The sequence below is a fragment of the Phocoena sinus genome, chromosome 10, assembly GCF_008692025.1.
Source record: "Phocoena sinus isolate mPhoSin1 chromosome 10, mPhoSin1.pri, whole genome shotgun sequence".
Lineage (NCBI taxonomy): Eukaryota > Metazoa > Chordata > Mammalia > Artiodactyla > Phocoenidae > Phocoena > Phocoena sinus.
Window position 1 is genome coordinate 12,471,872 of NC_045772.1, and position 15,569 is coordinate 12,487,440.

The 15,569-nt window shown below is 44.5% G+C and overlaps 2 protein-coding genes across 6 annotated transcripts in view; both read right to left on the reverse strand.

Moving 5' to 3' along the window:
- Window positions 1–4,649, reverse strand: part of TOM1 (target of myb1 membrane trafficking protein) — a 46,167-nt gene extending 41,518 nt beyond the window's left edge. The window contains exon 1 of the mRNA XM_032645949.1: window positions 4,506–4,649. Coding sequence (XP_032501840.1) covers window positions 4,506–4,557 — 52 coding nt within the window. The 5' untranslated portion in view covers window positions 4,558–4,649. The remainder of the gene's footprint in view (window positions 1–4,505) is intronic.
- A 3,432-nt stretch (window positions 4,650–8,081) lies between these two features.
- HMGXB4 (HMG-box containing 4) overlaps window positions 8,082–15,569 on the reverse strand; it is a 28,327-nt gene continuing 20,839 nt past the window's right edge. For 4 of the 5 annotated variants that reach the window (XM_032646033.1, XM_032646036.1, XM_032646035.1 and 1 more), the window contains 3 exons: window positions 15,029–15,198; window positions 10,688–10,810; window positions 8,082–10,184 (listed from right to left, as the gene is read on the reverse strand). In XM_032646033.1, the coding sequence (XP_032501924.1) occupies window positions 10,140–10,184; window positions 10,688–10,810; window positions 15,029–15,198 (338 nt within the window). In that variant the 3' untranslated portion in view covers window positions 8,082–10,139. The remainder of the gene's footprint in view (window positions 10,185–10,687; window positions 10,811–15,028; window positions 15,199–15,569) is intronic. The other variant, XM_032646034.1, reaches the window with a different exon arrangement.

Sequence of the window (15,569 nt, forward strand, 5' to 3'; positions counted from 1 at the left end):
GCTGCCCACGGGAAACGGGAAGCTCTCCTGATAGATAAGGATGTGCGGACAAAAAAACGTCACCCGCCATTTCAGTAAACAAAGGCAGCTGTGGCCATCAAGCCGCTGGCCACTGTAGCGCCCTCCCCTCACCACAGGTGCACCTGAGTGGGATTCAGGATGGAGAAGAACAGGATATTGGTGCTAGATACTGAAGACGCATGTCAAAGGACTGATTTCAATAAGCCCAGACTCTTGCATCTTCCCACACAGAGGAAAGCGCTAAAATCATTAACTTGAGATGTCTGTTTTTTGTGATTAGCAGTAATCTTTTTATGTTTGACTACCTTTTTTTTTCCGCCCAGCAAAAACTCCTGTATATCCTGGCTCCTCCCTCACCTCTTTGGAACAGTCCCTCAGAGCTACCTGAGAGGCTGCCTCGCAGGCTGTAATCGTCAGTAAGGTCTCCAGATAAAACATAATTCTCAACTTTTAGGTTGTGCAAATTTTTCTTTAGTGGACAGGTGAGTGACCTGGAAATGTGCACAGGTCCAGGAGTGCATTGCAATCAGAAAAGCTAGTCTGTGGGTCAAACAATAACTGTATGTTGGAGGGCTGGGATGCTGCATATTCCAAACAGGTGTTGATCAGCCAGAGGCAGTGTGGTGAGGGTACGAGAGAGGACCTCGGCTTTGCAGCCAGAGACTCTACTGAGCTGTGAAACCTTGGGAAGTGACACCTGCCTTCAGACTTACCTTTAGTGACATGGGAAAAAATAGCAAAACCCTGCAGGGTTGAAACTGAGTCTCCCTAAAACCGACGTCCTCTGCCGAATTCCTGATTAAGCTCTCTATCCAAAACTATTCCCTTTCTCGTCCCACACCTGTTCCCCTCAAGACTTACGAATATCAAAGAAAAGGGGGCTTTGAAACTGAGCGGGACCCTGTGGGGTCCTTCCGGGCACAAAAGCTCTTCCGTGTCCCCCTTCCCTCCCTTCCTTATTTCTTGTTTGTGGGAAAAAGGCTTCAGCCTCCTAAATCTCCCCGAGTGTCAAAGTGCAGACTCAAACAGTTACTAATTAGGGAAGGGAGGGAAGGCAGAAACAAAGGAAAGGCAGTCAAGAAACACTGGTGCAGCGACAAAGCATAGTCCCAGCTCCTCCTCGAGGGATTTACTTAACAATCTGATACAAATCTCTGAGTTCTTCTGCTGGACCTGGGGGTCCCACCCAGGGGGAGGATGGTGACTTCAGGTCTGCACAAGCAGACCCCAGAGTGGAGGGAACCAGAAGGTTGATGTCTGAGATTCCTGGAGCACCATCGTGTCACCTCCCCACCAACCAATCAGAGGAAAGTCACAGAAAACCATCAGGGAGTTTGGGTCTTTTGAGCACAATTGCTCAGCCCCTGCAATAAACCTTTCACTGCTCCCAACGGTTTGGTTGGTTTAGCCTCACTGTGCATTGGGCACACGAACTTGGGGTCGACAACAGGGTCGTGATACCAGCGTGGCACCTGGCATTTGCTCACAAACTGTTACTTTCCTTTTCTCCTTTCTTTCCTCCTCCTATGTGCCAGGCACCATGCTGAGAGCCAAGGGTCTGGATCAGTAAGGTACAGCACCTGCCCTCAGGAAGCCCAGGCTAGCCGGGGAGACACATGCACAACTACTAACAGAATGGGACAGTGCTTTATTAGTGTGATGACGGTGAAAATAATAAAAATGACAATGATGTTTCCCCAGCACTGACAATGTGCCACAGGCCCTGTCCACGGAGCAGCTCACTTCACTCTCACAACCATCCTGAGAGGTGGATGCTGGTATAACCCCCATTCCACCCAGGAAGGAGCAGAGGCTCAGAGCCCAAAGGCAGACAGTGAGGGAGCCTGCAGAGCTAGGGTGATGGGAGGGCACAAAAGCAACGGCTGGATCTGAAGGGGTCAGGGAAAGCCTCAGGGAGGAGGTGACGATGCCCGGGGCTTTGAAGGATGCACCGGGAGCAGGCAGAGGGAGCAGCAAACACAAAGGGGTGTAGGTGGGTGGCTGGGGACTTTGTGAGTTGAGAGACACTCACCCCTGATTAACACCGTCAGGACCCACTGCGCTCAGGGCTGCCAACTGGACAGGACTCTACCCTCAACAGAGAGATGGAGTTGGCAGGCTTGAGAAGAGATTATTTCACCCCTGCAGTTTACAGAAATGCAAGCAACTAATACTAGGTCATTAGTAATAGTAATCACAGCCAATCAGGGCTGTTGCCGTCTCTTTATCAAAGAAAGAAAAGAAAAGAAAAAAGGAATACTGAGGGTATTAACTCAAATGGCAGACATTCTTCATTTAATCCTACTTTTAGAGCCTCTTCAGCTTTGGTTCAGATATCAGGGGCTCAGGGCAGTTCATCTCAGCTTTCCTATCACTTCACTGGGGTCCTTGGGTGAGTCCTAGTCTCCACCTCCCCTCTCTGGGCCTCAGTCTCCTGTATAAAATGAAGGGGATGGGCTAGAACAGAGGGTTTTAATGTGTGGTTTCCAATCCAGTGGCCATCTCAGACCTATAGGGTCACAAACTCTGGGGATGGGGTCCAGCCTTCGATGCTTTAACAAGTCTTCCAGGGGATTCTGATGAGAGCCCTGGGTCACAAGAGCCCCAGGGTAAGGACTGTTCCTGCAGTAATACTTGCTCTGTGCTCTAAGGTATTAAGGGTTAGTAACTCTTTGGACTGAGTTATCTCTTGCCCAAGACAGGCAACCTTTCAGGGTAAGAAAAGAAACTGTTTTCTTTGACCATCTAAAGCCCAGAGTCCAGATGAGCTTTTCTAGAGAGGCTCAGGCACATGTGGCTGCCTGTGAAAGCCAGAATTTTTCTGGGCGGGGAGGGGTAGGAAGTCTCAGACTTGGCATGTGATGAAAGAAGTGGTATCTGCAGCTAGAGAAATATAGATGAGAGACAAGCTGCCTTCTCTTCTCAGCTCCGAAACAATGACTCACCTGTGCATGTATGTGTGTGTGTGTGTGTGTGTGTGTGTGTGTGTGTGTGTGTGTGTGTGTGTCTGTAGTAGGTGGGGCAGGGAGGTGGCCCTGAGAGGTGCAGCTTCCCCTCTCTCATCCAGGAGCTTCCTGGTGTGTAAATTCTCTACTGACAGCCTCCTCTTGAAGACATTTCATTACAAAACCTCAGAAGAGCCACAGACGGCCACGGGGGCGATTGCAACAGAGCTGGGTCAACAGACTTCAGCGAGGTATGGCTTCCAAGATAGTAAGAATGGAAAGAATATCTTGTCTAAAAGATCCAATCTTCCCAGTTTGAACTTAAGGCTAAAAACCGTCAAAAAGTTGGAGAGAGTTTCACAGTACTGCCCTGGGCTTCTTCATGCAAGGAGGCACACCCAGACTGCCCTGGAGAAGTGTTAGCGGTTTGGGCCATGGCCTGTGGGTCCTCTCAGCTTTGGTGGGCAGAAATGAGTGCCTATGAGACCAACTGTCCAGCCATTTTCAGGAATTCCAGACCCCCACTTGGCAGTGTCTCAGTAACAATAATAAATATTACCACTTTCTTTTATATAGCATCGGCCACGTGCCAGGCGCTAAGTCCTTTACATTTATTAACGAGTTTAACCTACACAACAACCTCACGGAGGTAGGGATCATTATTATCCCCTAATCACAGGTGAGGAATCCTCCCTACAGAGGCAACGTCACAGAACTAATAAGTCTCCCGTCAATAGGGGGCGAGAGATTCAGGAGATCTGGGCTCTGAGTGAGCCTGTGTCTCTGCCACAGGGCTTGGCCATGCCCTCTACTGAGAAATGAGGGAGACCGAATTAGGTGGTTTCTAAGATCACTTCCAGCTCAGAGTCTGCGACTCCATGCGGTCCATCTGATGCCGGTTGGTGAGGGCGGCCAAGGCCGGCACGTCCTGAAGCTTTGGCCTGGCCTCCTCATGGAGCGGGTTCCTCAGCGTCTAGCCCCGGCCCGGGGGAGGCAGGGCTCCCTGTCCCCCTCCCAGCAAGACGCCCACCCAGCCGCCAAGCCCTTGTGTCCTGGTCCTGGAGAATGGACTTCCAGCCCTTCTCAGGTATCCGTGTCCGCAGCGCCGAGTGAGCCAGGAATGAGACGGCAAGGGCCCAGGCGGCGCGACGTGCGCCGGGGAGGCGACGAGAGAAACATTGGAGGGACCCATGGACTGCAAAACCACGCAGTCCCTTTAACCCCCCAAACTTTCTCCCTTGATTAGCGACCCTAGCAGTCGCACATTGGCTGAGTCGCGGCCGCCAGGACCCGCCTTCTCTCTTTACCTATTGGTTGCTGTCGGTATCCATCACAAGCCGAGGCTTCTTAGTGGATCTCGGCTTTTGTCAATCAAAGCAGGCGGGCGGCTGGGCGGGGCCAGGTCCCGCAGAGACACTCCAGCCTCGTTCCTCTCCCTGCTTCCCTCAGGTGTGTAACTGGGAACCTGGAGGCGCGCCTGGGGGCCGGTGCCGGGCGCGGAACCCTGCGCTGGGGCTGGGCCGGGCCCCGGGGACTTACCGATGCGCTGTCCCACCGGAGAGCTGAACGGGTTCCCCAGGAGAAAGTCCATCGCCACGGCTGCCGCTGCCGCTGCCGCTGCCACTGCCACCAAGCCGGGGAATCAGCTGACAGCAACCGCCAGCGCCGGACCCGTCACGTGACGCGCCGGACGGTCCTCGAGGAGGCGCGGCTGGGGCGGGGCGGAGGGAGTCTGGAGCCGGCCGCAGGCCCCGCCCCTGACGTGGAGGGTCGGCGCCTCGAGGCTGAGGGCGATGACCTCACTGCGGTTTACTCGGCGTCGGTGGACGTCACGCACGACGTCGGACGGCTGCGGGCCTGGGGCGCTTGGGTCTAAGCCACATCCTTCACGTCTTTGTAAGGATTAGGGGCGTTGTCTTTGATCTCTACACACCCAGAAAACCCAGTCTCAGACCAGGGAAATGACTTGGGTAAGGTTACCCAGCAAGCTGAGACTCCAGCTCTCGCTCTTAGTTTTAGCCTCTAGGACCTCACCATGCCTACACACCCACTGCTGGGTTTGACAGCCTCTCTGGCCTGTTGTCTCCCTGCCCAGAGAAGACTCTTCCTATTTGAGATCAAGGTCTCCCAGCTGCAAAATGTATCCTCTTTGCAGCCCAGATTCCGTTACCTCAAGATAGGACGGAAGAGCCAAGGGTTTTGCGACACCTTGACACTGAGAGCCAACTCAGTGAATTGCAGCTAGGGACGGGCTAGAGCCCAGGGTGGCAGAAAGCACACAGATGTCACGAGTGGGTCCTGGGACCCATCTCAGCCATTCATTTACTGTGTGATTCAAACAGCGGGCTTCCATTTTCTCTGGATTCTGGAATTAGGTCCAGGACGTTTCTTTTTTAGGTCACTGGCTCCTTTGAGAAAGTGTAGAAAGCAGCGGAGCCTTTCTGAAGAAAAAAGGCAGAGATACAATTTGACCTCAGGGAGTTTCTGGGGTCCCTGAGGTGCAGCAGTGGACCCCAAGCTAAGAATTAAGAATCTCAAAGGCTCTTCGCAGCTTTGTAATTCTAATATCTTCAACCTTCTCGTGTGCTGTGTTTCAGCTATGTCATCTACTCATTAGATACCAATATTAGATCTATTGGTTATTTTTTTTTGCTTCTAATGACATGCACTCCAAAAGATACAATAACCACTGCTTTGGTAGTTTGGGTTACTGCAGGATGCTTCAGTATTTTTTGGGCATATCTGTGAATTTTAAATTTGAAAGGCTAGTAAATTGCAGAAATTTAGGACGATAGAAAACCTGAATTAGAACTTAATCACTTCCGTTAATCTGAGCAGTCATAGGGGCTGACATCTTTACCGTACAACAATAAAAGCTTTATGGACGTCATGTACTTCTGTGCTTTGAAGTGTTTTAATAATGCTCATGAGACCTGTTAATACATGCCCATACCCCCAGTAGTCTAGATGCTCTTTGAGGGCTGGGATGCTATGTCCACTTCTCTCACTGTTGTGCAGCACAGTGACTAACGCATGAAAATCTAAATCAATCTACCTTTCTGTAATGGATTTGGATTATAAGGGGAGATGTACACTTAAGATGATCTTCATGTCAGGTACCTTCCATGTTTTTCTTCATTTAAACATATTGCTTGGTTGTATGGAATATGTTTAGCATGATTTTCCATTGGATTCTTCCATTAACAACCTTTAACATCCTCATGTTGGGTGGTGATTTAACCAGAAGTTCTTGCCTTCTTGCACCACTCTGGTTTAAAGTGATTATGGGCAGGGCTTTCCTGGTGGCGCAGTGGTTGAGAGTCCGCCTGCCGATGCAGGGGACACGGGGGTCCGGGAGGATCCCACATGCCGCGGAGCGGCTGGGCCCGTGAGCCATGGCTGCTGAGCCTGCGCGTCCGGAGCCTGTGCTCCGCAACCGGAGAGGCCACAACAGTGAGAGGCCCGCGTACCGCAAAAAGGCAGAGATTAAAGTGATTATGGGCAGATCTTGGCTTTCTGCCAAGAATTAAAAAGCCATGTTTTATCCTTCGTGGTAAGAAACCATATACCCCCAAACAGGGAATGAAATCATAGCTCTATGTAAACAGAAAGCTATTTAGCTATTATATTAGAAATGGAAGTGTGTGGATTTTGTCAATACAATAGATAGGAATGTAAATTGCAAACATTAAATGTAGTACAGCACTAATTAAAACTATGTGTTCAAAGTGTTTCCTAACAGGAACAAACTCATTTAGTAAAAAGTCTGTTTTAATTTAATTTTTCCTTTTAAGTGTTTTAGCAATATCAATATCAAAATGCCAGACGCAAGAGGGAGGAGATATGGGGATATATGTATATGTATAGCTGATTCCCTTTGTTATAAAGCAGAAACTAACGCACCATTGTAAAGCAATTATACTCCAATAAAGATGTTAAAAATAAAAAAATCTAATGCCTTCCCAACGATAAAAATGTTTAAGTCCTTTAAAATTGACATATTGCATAAATGTAACATAATTATATCCTTTAAGTACTTTTAGACAAAAAAATCAAGATACTTTGCCTCCAAAGCTTAAAGACAACAGGATGACAAGAAAAGTGAGGTCTGTATAGTAAAATCCAGCTAGGACAAAAGGACATTTGAACAATGAAAAGGTCTGACAGTTTTCCTACAATCACATTTGCTCAGGACTGCATATAATGGGGAAGGATTCTGATGAATTACATACACAATTTAACTTTGAAAGTGGCCTGGGGTTGAAGAGAGCCTCAGCTTTGGGGTCAACTGTACCAGTGTGTTTATTCTGGCTTTGCCATTTACGTAGCTGTATAAACTCAGGAAAAGTACTTTCCTGCATCTGTCTCCTCATTTGTAAAGGGGGATAATATTCATAAGGCCTTGGGGAGGATTAAGTGTGATAAAACATGCCAATCACTCTAGTCGTTCAGTAATATAGCTGTCTCTTTTTTGCTGCCTCTCCATAAGAAGTGAGCCTTTCAACCAATCATAGTATTTTGCTATTTATGACTGTTAACAACCTTGTGTTTGAATTGAAATTTTTACTTTGAAGGGTCTGATCTCATATATTGAATGTTCACAATACTACTAAACTTCATGTCAGGCTGGCTGGCTTCAAGGCTTGTAGACAGGGAAGTGACATTAACACTATTTTACAGATCAGGCTGCAGATGCCCATAAAGATTAAGTGACCTATCCAGTCCAACGTCACTCAGTAAGGACAGTACTGAAACACATGGTTTAGCACAAGATTTGGATGTGATTCTTATACAAGACTCATAGGTATTTCTTGAGTTAGGCCAACAATGTAGTGTACAGACAATTTCATTTGCCAATGAATAGAGCTACGCTTATCAGAGCCACTGGCTTTGCAGTTTGCAAGAGAGAAGATGAGAGTCCGCAACGTAAAAGTTACTAGAAACAGAGCAAGATGTTTGTTAGGAAGATGGCTATGATCAGAAACTTGACCTCTATTCCAAACGAATTTTTTTTTAAAGAAAATTATGGTAGGATATAGTGTGAAAGACAGGTTTAAAATTTCATAGCAACTTTCGTTAGCAACAGGGAAAAGATAGCTGACACTGGACTACAAATATTAAAAATGTGATTTTTAATAATATAAGTACAAAATTTTATTTCTTTATACAACTGTAATGGGATTTGGATCAAACAGCTAGAATTTATTTAAAAAACAAAATAAAACAATGATATAAAAATTTCAAGAAGGTCTGAATCCAAAGTTTTTCCTCTAATAGTACCAAATACCACAAGGAACAGATTATTATACAAATGTGTACAAATTTTAAATACAAATACAATAGGTTTGGATTTTAAAGGAAAACGAACAAACAAAAAGCAGGTCCTCGTCAGGACTTCATTAATGTGTACAAATGACAATGGTAGGACTGACTTCTTTCCGTACTAATCCACGTCTCCGAGGCCCTTCCTTGATACCCTGTGTCAAACAGAAAACTGACATGGGTACAGAGGAGGCGTGGGATAGGTGCTAACACACAAAATTAAACCAGGATTTCTGCTCTTCGTGATTTTGGTTCCCAAGAATTCCTGTTTCCCAGTTAAATTTCAAAACTGCTCTGAGGTGAGAAAGGCATTAAGCAGCCAGAATACCTTTAAGAAACACAGCCCTGTGACCACACTGGTGGCAAAAAAGGAAAGAATTAAATAGGATGCAGCAGAATTAAATAGGCTGGCGGCACTGTCCTCAAAGATCTACTTTGATGCTGCAGTGCTCTGTCCAGGCCAAGGGAAGAAAGCAGTCACCTCAGAGCTTGGTTTTGACATGGACTCTCAAACCGAATTTAAAAACAACGCTGAAGTGCTCAACTGTTTTCTCTGGAACTGGGAAGCAAAAGCCTGGTTCTCTGGAAATAAGGGCAGCTGGGAATGGTAACATTCCTTTTTATTTACTTTCTTGACATTATTCATTTTTAAAGAACTAGAATCCCAACATAATGATTCCTTTTTGAGGCACGATACCTTAAAGTGTAGATGATTTGGAGTTTGCAGAGGAGACCAGAGGAAGGAAGGGAGGCAGAAATGACAAATCTGTATCTTCCACATGCTGTTGCTGGTGGAGGCTCTTGTTTTTAAATTATATATACAGAAATTTACAGGATAAATTAAAATCTAAGAGAGTTTTAAGAGTTAAATACACATAATTAAACACACATTCACACACGCACATAAATAACCCTACATGAGAACAGAGTACTTTTTTCGCAATTTGCTTATGTGTGGAATGCAGAACGCTGTGTATCTGCCCAGCAGGGGAGCCAATGAGATGAACCCAGGAATCAGCCTGGGCAAAGCTCACCTTCCACACCCACCAAGCAGCTAAGCAGCAGATCTGTGAGCTAAGCTGACGAGGCCAATGTAGATACCAGCTCTTAGTTCTGCAGACCAAATGCTCTGGGTCAGCTCACAATACAGGCCATTCAACTGGTGGCACTGACAGCTTTACCCTCTCCAGGGCTCACAAATCTCCTTGGCTCCGGCTGAGGCTGCCAATGGTACCGATGACTACAATAAGTTTTGCGACACGGACACTGGTAGAGCAGGAATTGGAATGAACCCCCTACTAAGTTCACTTAAGCCATCGCAATAACTTTCAGATGGGAACGATGTTATCACTTCCCACCTAGGTCACTTCAAGTTGAAAAGCTTTGTACTTTCAGTTAACTGACATCTTCCCATAATCTTTCCCATTACATTTCAGACTGTAAGACAGGTAAGGCAAATGGTCAGTGATGGGTCTGGAGGTACAACTGAGTTTGGAAAAAAATCACATTTTAGCTGACCTTAAAGCGATGCACTTGGCATCCAGAACAAGCCCCCAGCCCCCAAGTTACACTGATTTTTAAGGCAGATTTATCCACCACAGTAGAAGAATCCCAAGCCCATATTCACGCCAAGGTTTCCTCTTGGCTAAACCTTTGCCATTTCATAAAATTATTAAAAGCAAAGTAGTTACAGTCCTATGTATATATTATACATTATATATATATATATATATGCATATATATAAAAATTTAAAACCTACACCCAGATGCCAGTGAAGGGATCTGGAACAGTCACATATACACAAGCCAGCAACAGGCAGGATAAGGTTTCTGTCCCAGGAGTCTTTGCTGTCACAGTCCAGGCATGATGTAAGCAATGTTGTCTAGTGTGTTTGACTGCAAAACAAAGGAAAAAGGTTCAGCTGAAGAGTATTTTACCTTAGTTCCCTGAGACATATTTTTTGTTCAAGGGAGAGAGATGAGAAAGAAAATCTAGAGTTAGAGAAAACAGGGAGAGAGAAGATGTCACGCCGTTGTCTGCTATGCTGGGAGCTTTTCTGCTGGCTTCTCCCATTAACCCTAGTAAAATAGAGGCAGGAGACTCCTGTACTTTCTTTGTCTCTGGAAGAGAAAATAGGCAACACAGGAGGTGCAGTACCTTAAGGGCTACAACGCTTCTCTCCAAAGGAGAGAAATCTTAGGAAACGGCGTGTTCGCTGTTTCACTGAAAGCCTGGCAGGCATTCAACACTCAGTGTCATGTTCATGGGGCGACAGCCTATGGCAACGCTGTATCCAGGAAGCCTTATGGGCTTGTGCTTGACAGGGCTCATTAAGGCAGGGCCTCTCTGGCTCCCAAGGGGTCTGGCCCCCAAAATCCCAGGAAACAAGGAAACTCACCAAGACCTGTTTGGGACAGCCATTCAACTCAGGTAGTTGTGTGGTCAGACATGCCAAGGGGCCAAGCGCACAGATGATGGAATCCAGAAGCACTGACAAACTGCCGGACACAGCAACCATGCCCTGAAAAGGAGAGCGTGACAGGAGAGGACTGAAGCTTGACTCACACTCCTGAGGCTCCCTCCAGGCTCTGGGTGAGTTCCTTGCATGGTTCTTTAAGTCCTGGGTGGTTCTATGAAATTGTGGCAGAAATGGAAGGTCTCTGCTTTGATAAGAATACATTCCCAGGTTTCCTTTCTATATTCCTAATCCACTGTACCCTCTGTGAGACCTTAGGTTAGTCACTTAGGAACAGTAGGAAAAAACCCCAAAATACCTATACCGAAAAATCGTAAAAAATGCCTCATCTATTCTGGAGACCTGCTGGGAGGATTTGTGGAGATCATGTATGCAAAAGTATTTTTCTTATGAACTCCGCAAATATAGCTCAAATGTGATAACCATGAGAATTCTACACATTAACATTTAACACAAACACACACACACACACACACACACTTCTCCACATATGTGGCTTTTTTGATAGTGGATGATACCACTTTTCTGTTCTTTTTAAAATTTAACTTATAAAATGCATATTGTTTATATCTCTGTGATTCAAAGACATAGCAAATAAGATTGCTTGCTACAAATAATGCTGCCCAGCTCTTGTATAATCTGCTTCAACCAGAAGTACCGTGAGGATATGTCACCTAGGAAGGCAGCACAGAAGCGTCCTTCAGAGAATGAGCTCTGGGCTTGAGATGCGGGGTTGAGAAACTGGCTATATCCCACTCACTGAGAGGGGCAAGCGGCTTTCTATGCTGTGCCTGAAAAACAGTACTGACAGCATCTGTAGCACGGAGTGGATTAAGTGAGACAACAGACATCAAGTACCTGGGGTGGTGCCTGGCACCTGGGAAGTGCTCAGAAAGTATCAATAATGATTACTGCTATTACCAACATCTTCATCTCCAAAACTGCCTTTCTGGCTGCCTGCTAGGGCTTTCATTTTGGATATTTCTCAATCTCAACATACGGTAAAGAGAAATAACCTACCCTTCCTCCTAGCATCCCTTCCTCTGCTAAAATCACCACCATTCACACATCTGCCCAGTCTCAAGGCCCTGCCACCGTTGACTTTTCTTTCCCTTCATTCTCCTTGTCCAATGTCTCCCCCAACTTCCGAGGCAGGCAGCAAAGGGTTAAAGGCATGGATCCTGAGGTCATGCCACCAAACTCAAGGCTCTGTTTCAGCACTTATGGGCTAAACTCTACAGAAAGTTCCTTAACCTAAGTCTGTTTTTCCTTTTCTAAAATAAGGGAACACAAATTTTGTTTCACAAAGTTGCAGTGTGAATTAAAGGAAAGGATCCATGTACAGCACTCTGAACCAAAGCTGCCTGAGTGAGCATTCAGTGGAAGATAGCAATTAGGAATATTATTCCATACTTTTGCCCTACAATTAATGACAGCTAATATTTTATGTTTGACTCTCCCAATAAGCAACCTGAGAGTAGGAACCAAGTCATACTCATTTTTATATCCTTCCAATAAATACTGGGGTTCTACACAGAGTAAGCTCTCAATAAATATTTGTTAAATTCAAATCTCTGTCATGTCTAGTCTAGATTATTGTTATAACTTTTCCCTAATTCTGGTCACTTTTCACTCCCAATCTAAAATAGAAGATATTCTCAGTGAAAACCAAATGAGAGCTCTGATCATTCCTCCCTACTCAAAAAATTCCAGTAGTTCCTGAGCAGTCATTTCCCTCTGTAGTTTGGACTATGCCCTTAATATTCAGCCTTCCTCTACCCTATGCATTGGATCTTCTAGTTTTTCATCATTTTAGCAATAAACCCCTTTGGAAATAAAATGTTAAGTGGAACCCCAATATATAAAACAGCTAAAAGATCTGGTTGAAGTGGGAATGGGGGGTCTAGAGCCCCACTGGGTCTCTTTTGGCCCATCTCTGCAGAAAACTCCAGGGCCGAGAAGCAGATGTTCTCTTGGTTTACGATGTCTCTCTCCAACAGCTCCGTGATACCAAGTCCTGCTTATCCTTCCAGGTCCCGCTGGAACCCCACATCCCCTTCACAGAGCCTCTCCTGACCCCCTAACTCTCTGCTCTTGAGCGCTACTGTAACTGCTTCAGGTGGCACAAAGCCGCAGAATGAGAGCAGGCTGAGAAGTGGGGCAAGCTGTGCTCGGTCACAGCGAGTTGTGTAAACTTGTAATAATGGTCACTTAATTTCATTAGGTTTCAGGTATTCAGTCTTTAAATGAGCAAACTGTATAAATTAGTGTTCTTTAAAGTGTAGTACGTTTACTAATTTCAAGTGGCGTAGAGGTGAACATTAATTATTTGATATAAATCCATTTTGAGATATATTAGAAAAAAGATTAGAGTATCTCACTTGTGATATCGAGGACATCATTGTGAAAGCATGGATAAATTTATTTAAATAAATCAGGAGCTTGGGATGAACATACACACACTACTATATATGACAGATAACCAACAAGGACCTACTGTATAGCACAGGGAGCTCTACTTAATATTCTGGGATAACCTGTATGAGAAAAGAATCTAAAAAAGAATGAATATACATTTATGTGTAACTGAATCACTTTGCTGTGCACCTGAAACTAACACAACATTGTAAATCAACTATACCCCAATAAAATTAAAAAAATACAAAGTAAATAACAGTATAAAGTGGTATGTGGAAATGGCAAAATTGTGAAGATATACACAAATGATTGAAGTCTGGGAAAAAGTGGAGTATAGGGGGAATGGGGAATTACTGCTGATGTATATGGGGTCTCTTTCGGGGGTAATGAAAATGATCTGGAATAGACAGTAGTAATGGAGCCACAAATCTGTGAATATACTAAAAGCCACTAAATTCTACATTTTAAAAGGGTAAACTTTATGGTATGTGAATTATATCGTAATAAGACTGTTCCTTATGTTAAAATAAAAGGGGACTAGAGATTCTGCAACATTCTTTCCCTTTTCTGGTCAATATGTATATGTAACTCTCCCACAGCAACCGCTCACAGAAGCTGGCTTGTTTTATTTGCTAATTATTTATCTATTCTATCTTTCCAATTAGATTGTAAGTTTCCTGAGGATACAAAATCATCATAATTTCTACTCCCCCCAGTTTTTGGAATAATGCCTAAGTACTCAACAAGTATTTGTTAAACTCAATGGAAACGTCAGGGAAAATCTGGAATATGGAAGGTGAAAAACACAAATCATTTAAAATTTTAACTTTTTAGGAAATGTAAGAATGTCTAAATATGAAAAATAAATAAGGATCCCAGAATATTTTATTCTGGAAATATCTATATCCATTCAAATATCTGGGCCTACAAGAAAGCAGCTGTTTTGACACCTACTAAATTTTGAGAAACTAGCCAAAGAACTTAGACAAAGCTTCATCTCTTGTGGCCTTCGGCATTTTATTTGTTGAATAATAATTCAACGTCCACATAAAAGCAAGTGAGTAGTTTTATATCCCTACACTGATTTCTCAGCTTAAAGATGGCTTTAGTAATTCAGACTGATTTCTTTGCTGAAATGTCCTATTAGGACCCAGTGGAAAACTGAAATACTACACTACTTACTGAGTTAGCCAGGGAGAAATATGATTAGAAATTGAATATGGTAATAGAAATGGAACATGACAGCTTTGCAGGTTAAGTGATTTTGAAATTGAAGCTTAAAAGGACACAGATCTCCTTAGGGTACATAGGACTGTATGATTCAAGTGCAGAGAAATGAAGAGCTTGAGAACCTCAATCTCCCAGTTGCTACCTACTTTCAAAGCAGTAGAGGAACACTTAATCCCCTGTACAGTCTAATCTGTCTATTGAAAACCTTGCTGGAAATGCATAGAAAAATCCAAGCTCTCTTAGAAATAAAAACGATCAAAGCTTCCATGGGATTTGTACTCATTTTTCCCATTGCATTTTTAAAAAATAAAAATGAATTACAGGATTATATGTCAATTGTATCTCTGTAAAACTGGGGAAAAAAAAGTTACAGGGTAGTCTAATTTCCTTTTGTGCCATTGTTTCAATAGGACGGTATTAGTGTAAACTTTGAGAGCCAGTAGGTAGATTCCAAATCTCTAGATATTTCTATTACCATCTCTCTTCTCTATCACCGTATCCTGAGCACCTGGCATAACCCAGCATACAGTAGTTGCTCAATGAATGTATGTGGAATGAGTAAGTGGATTCAAATTATATAAGCAACTGGAGTCATGCTGCTGGCAGTGCCCTCACCTCGGTTTCCTGCAGGCGGTGTCCAATGAGGCTCAGGGACTCTCCCAACAGCTGGAGATGAGCAGCCACGTCGATGGGCTCTGTCTCAGGGGCTTTGGCTGGCGAGGCGGGTAACAGCATGGTGGTAGGTGGGGATTTCTTTTGGGGTGACAGTACTCCTGCAGAGGAAGCTGAGAACAGAGACAAAATAGAGAAAGCTTGCCAATATTCTTCCAGATTTTCCCTTTTTATGAGCTCTACCAGGCATTAACAAAATTATGGACTGTGGGCCAAATCTGGCTCATGACTTGTTTTTATATTGGCCTGTGAGCTAAGAATGATTTTAGATTTTTAAATGGTTGTTGTAGAAAAAACAAAGAGGAATACGTGACAGAGAATGCATATGGCCCTCAGACTTAAAATATTTACTCTCAGGGACTTCCCTGGTGGCACAGCAGTTAAGACTCCAAGCTCATGCAGGGGGCTCAGGTTTGATCCCTGGTCAGGGAACTAGATCCCACATGCATGCCACAACTAAGAGTTCGCATGCCGCAACTAATGA